At 38.9% G+C, this 3,915-nt stretch overlaps 1 protein-coding gene across 1 annotated transcript in view; it reads right to left on the bottom strand.

Annotated features, from left to right (window-relative positions):
• The window catches only part of LOC107734530 (OTU domain-containing protein 5-A), a 28,499-nt gene extending 25,224 nt beyond the window's left edge, over window positions 1-3,275 (bottom strand). The window contains exons 1-2 of the mRNA XM_016546510.1: window positions 2,484-3,275; window positions 570-663 (exon numbers count right to left, since the gene is read on the bottom strand). Coding sequence (XP_016401996.1) covers window positions 570-663; window positions 2,484-3,059 — 670 coding nt within the window. The 5' untranslated portion in view covers window positions 3,060-3,275. The remainder of the gene's footprint in view (window positions 1-569; window positions 664-2,483) is intronic.
• Window positions 3,276-3,915: the final 640 nt, after the last annotated feature.

The following is a 3,915-nucleotide window of genomic DNA, read 5'->3' as shown; positions in this document are numbered from 1 at the left end:
AGCCACACCTACCTAAAACGGCTCGTTCTAACACGCCCCCACATACCTACGTCACTATTTGGGCGGCGTTATGCAACTCTTCCCAGATAGTGACGTAGGTATGTGGGGTGTGTTAGAACGAGCCGTTTTAGGTAGGCGTGGTTGACTCTTAACTTTTATAAAGAATATCTCTTTGGATTTGAGACTTTAGTCTTTGCAACTTTACAGATCTTCTTTATGCACCAAGAGCTTGTAACACTCCAAAGAGAAAGGAAAAATTGAAATCGCATCATATGACCCCTTTAATACTATAGAAAAGCACTAAAGGTTTTTCAAAATACAAATACGGCATGCAGTTGCATCAAACAATGGTATAAACATCATTCAATGTAAATTTTGATAATCGTAATTAATAATCGCAATTACAATTCCAAGGGAATAATCGACAATTATGATTTTTGTCTAAGATAGCATTATGCCAAGCTGAAAATGGCAATCAGGTTCTAGATGATGGTCAATAGATGAATTAGATAACATCTACTAAATCTTTTGACTTCAAGTGAACATCAGGTGGTTAATAATGTACCCACCAACAGCTCTGAAGAGGCAGGCACCATCTTCCTTCATTTTTTTGATGACAAATCCTTTCTTTTCCCCGAGCGCTTTTTCAAACCAGTGTTCCTGCTGTAAAAGAGGCAGAATTTCAGAATAGACACAGTGGGGGTTTATTATAATGTGCTCGATAAACAGACAGACTTCTAATGCGAAAGTTATTGTTGGTACCATTTATTTTGCACAGCTAAAGTTCTCAAATTGTCAAGAGCATCACAAGGCAGCTCACATTATTATGCACAAGCAGCATCAAAACTCCTATAGACAAACAAGGTCATGTTTATTTACCAAACTTGGTTGGTCACAAATGATCATGAATTGGAGATGATACCAATAATGTGTGTTTTCTTCAATCATTATAAAATTTATAAACAATGATCAATGTTTGGGCAAAGATAAGTTCGGATATGATTAAAAGGGGTTGCATTTCTCAAAAGATCATAGAAATAATAATAATAACACCAATGGTCACTACAATCTGTGTTGTATAACAAAACTCTTCAAGTAATGTTGACCAGATATTATTGTACTCACAAATGAAAACCCATTCTAAATATTTCATAGGGAATCTAAAATGAAATAGCCATACAAATAGATGTTATGCCTGAACAGCTTTATACAAATGGCCAAATGCCTCATTATCTGTCTCTCTCTCCTTCTAACATGAAATGTTTTGTTGAAAATGCAAAAACAATGTAATAGTCTAGGAAACAACTCTTAAAAATGTTAGAAAACCCAAGTCATGTATCAGACAGTATATCATTTCACAGCAAAAGTGTTTATGAATTTATATGAGGATAAGATATTAATCTGAAGTATAAACCTAACAAACCTAACAACGTTAATCTATTAAAGTTAAAGCATTAATGTCAACATGAACAATTTGCAACCCACTGTACTTTTAATAAATAGGAGTTGAATAAAGTAACTCCTTTATAAGAATGTAAAAATGTAAGACAGGCATTGATTTTATCCACTGGGAATTTGTAAGATCATGAAATGTGGCCTTTACATACCAGTATGGTGTCAAAACTGAATTTGAAAGTTGTTTCAGAAGTGATTTATTACGTTTTTTCTTTACAATATCATGAATGGATTAATTTAACAGCCTATTACACAGCAGAAATAATTAATAATAATTAATTATTAAATTATTATTATTAATAGTAACAAGTAATAATATTGTTATTTTAAGGAATATCATATAACCATATTTTTAATCCATGTTTTAATTTATACTGTTCTGTTGTGCAACATCATATATGACAAAGAATAAAAATGCAATGTTTTATTGTAAATTAATTGCTATATTTTCATTTGTTTACATCTTAGAAGATTGAATAAATGGTTAACGTTTTATTCTTTCATTTCATTAGACAGAATAAAACAAACAAACAAAATTTATAAAATGGAAAACACAGATTTTAGACAAACCTCTGCATCCGTAATACCATGCATGCTGACTTGCTGAGTGCAGTCTAATGGAAAACATGCATTACATCTTTATACTGAGACACAAAGCAATTAATGCTGGGCACAGCATATAAAACTGCCACAAGTCTTTCATAATTTATCATGTCATTTTATGTCATTGACATTATGCGTCTTCAGTTATACAGTATCTGTATCAGTGTGTTTATCTGTCCGTCTATCTATCCATCCTCATTTAATCTATCTATCCATCATTTCATTATCTAACTGTCTGTACAACTGTCTATCTATCTATCTATCAGTACAGGCCATCTTATCATTCTATCTATCTATCCACACATACATTCATTCATTCATTCATTCATTGTTCTGTCTATCTATCTATCTATCTATCTATCTATCTGTCTGTCTGTCTGTCCATCCATCGACATATCTATTGTTGACATCATCCATCCACATACCTGTTCAACAGTCGCTGGATCCTCTGACTGTAGTCTCGAAGCATTCTCGTACTCATCCTCACTGTTATACCCGGCTCCTTCCTCCTGCTCGGGACTGGTACCCCCTCCTCCCCCACTGCCGCCGCCTCCTCCCCCTGTCGCCCCGGGACCGGTCCCTCCACCGGCCACCCCACCGGAGCAGCTCGCCTGTCTCCTCCTCTTACTGAGCCCAGGCCCCGAGCAGCACCCTCCCATCCCACCTCCACAGCCCACCCCACCTGACAGCTCCGCCCGACCCCCGGACACGCACGCCATCCCTGTCGCATCCCCCGGGCCAATCGGAGACCCGGCGCCCACCGGCGGAGGAGAGGCCTGCTGCGGCCGGGAGCTGGATTCAGTCCGCCTGTCCTCTCTGGACGGCGGCGGAGCGGCTTGATATGACCAGGGTGGCGGGGAAGCGCGGGGCCTCGCACCTGGCCGGACCCCGTGGGAGTGCTGGTGCTGGTGCGGGTCGGAGCCGGTCCGGCGGTCGGGGTCGTCGGGGTGATCAGACACACCGACCGATGAGTTCGGCTTCTTCTTCGGCAGGATCGTCATGACCGCTCAGGGAGGGTGACCGTTTTAACGACTCTGAACGCGTTTTAACATTTAAACTTGAGCGTCTTTTAAGTCGTAATACTCGCTCCTGTCACCCCGGAGCGAATTTAATTCAATATGAGGTGGTTTTGAGGGAGAAAACGGCGGATAACAGAACAAAAACAAACCGTCTTCCGTCCCTCTGTCCTGCTGTTGCCACACAACATCAACATACAGCTGACGTCACCGGCACGTCATTTCCGTCTCGCTGCTTGTTCCGCCTCTACTGTGCTCTGCTTCAGAAGCTGACCGTTGAATTGTTCGTTCATTCATTCATTCGTGTATTTTGTTTGCTGGTCAGCATTTTATGGTCCAGTAACTAGAGTCCACCTCTGGCATTTAGTGCCTATAATCTGTTTATTATGAGTGTTTATTAAACCCGAATAAAATGGTGACAGTGGAATTCAAATCACTGCATCACTACCAAGTGGAGCCATTTCAGATCCATTACTTTTGGACACCCTGATAATGATAAAATGCCAAATACCCTTTGTCTTCAGATAATATTATCATTTTAAAAATGTGATTTGACGTGGTAATCTTGGAATCAGTTCAAACGGGTAAAACCCAGGTCATGTTTTCACATAGGCCTACCATTTTACAGCAAGTGTGTTTATGAATTTATAGCTGTACAATGTCAAAAATGATATGGAAGGGATTTTCACTTAGAAATTGCTAGTAAATTTCACAAATAATGCAAGTAACATTGAATTAAACGTGAAATTTTGCAGTAGAAAAAAATTAATGCTGTAAAACATACTCCAGTAATATTAAAAAAAGTGTTTTTTACAGTGTAAAAAATATTTTAACCCTCATA

The sequence above is a fragment of the Sinocyclocheilus rhinocerous genome, unplaced genomic scaffold (assembly GCF_001515625.1).
Source record: "Sinocyclocheilus rhinocerous isolate Xijiao unplaced genomic scaffold, SAMN03320098_v1.1 scaffold99, whole genome shotgun sequence".
NCBI classification, from domain to species: domain Eukaryota; kingdom Metazoa; phylum Chordata; class Actinopteri; order Cypriniformes; family Cyprinidae; genus Sinocyclocheilus; species Sinocyclocheilus rhinocerous.
The sequence above is the reverse complement of the archived record's forward strand: the minus strand, read 5'-3'. Positions and strand labels throughout refer to the sequence as shown.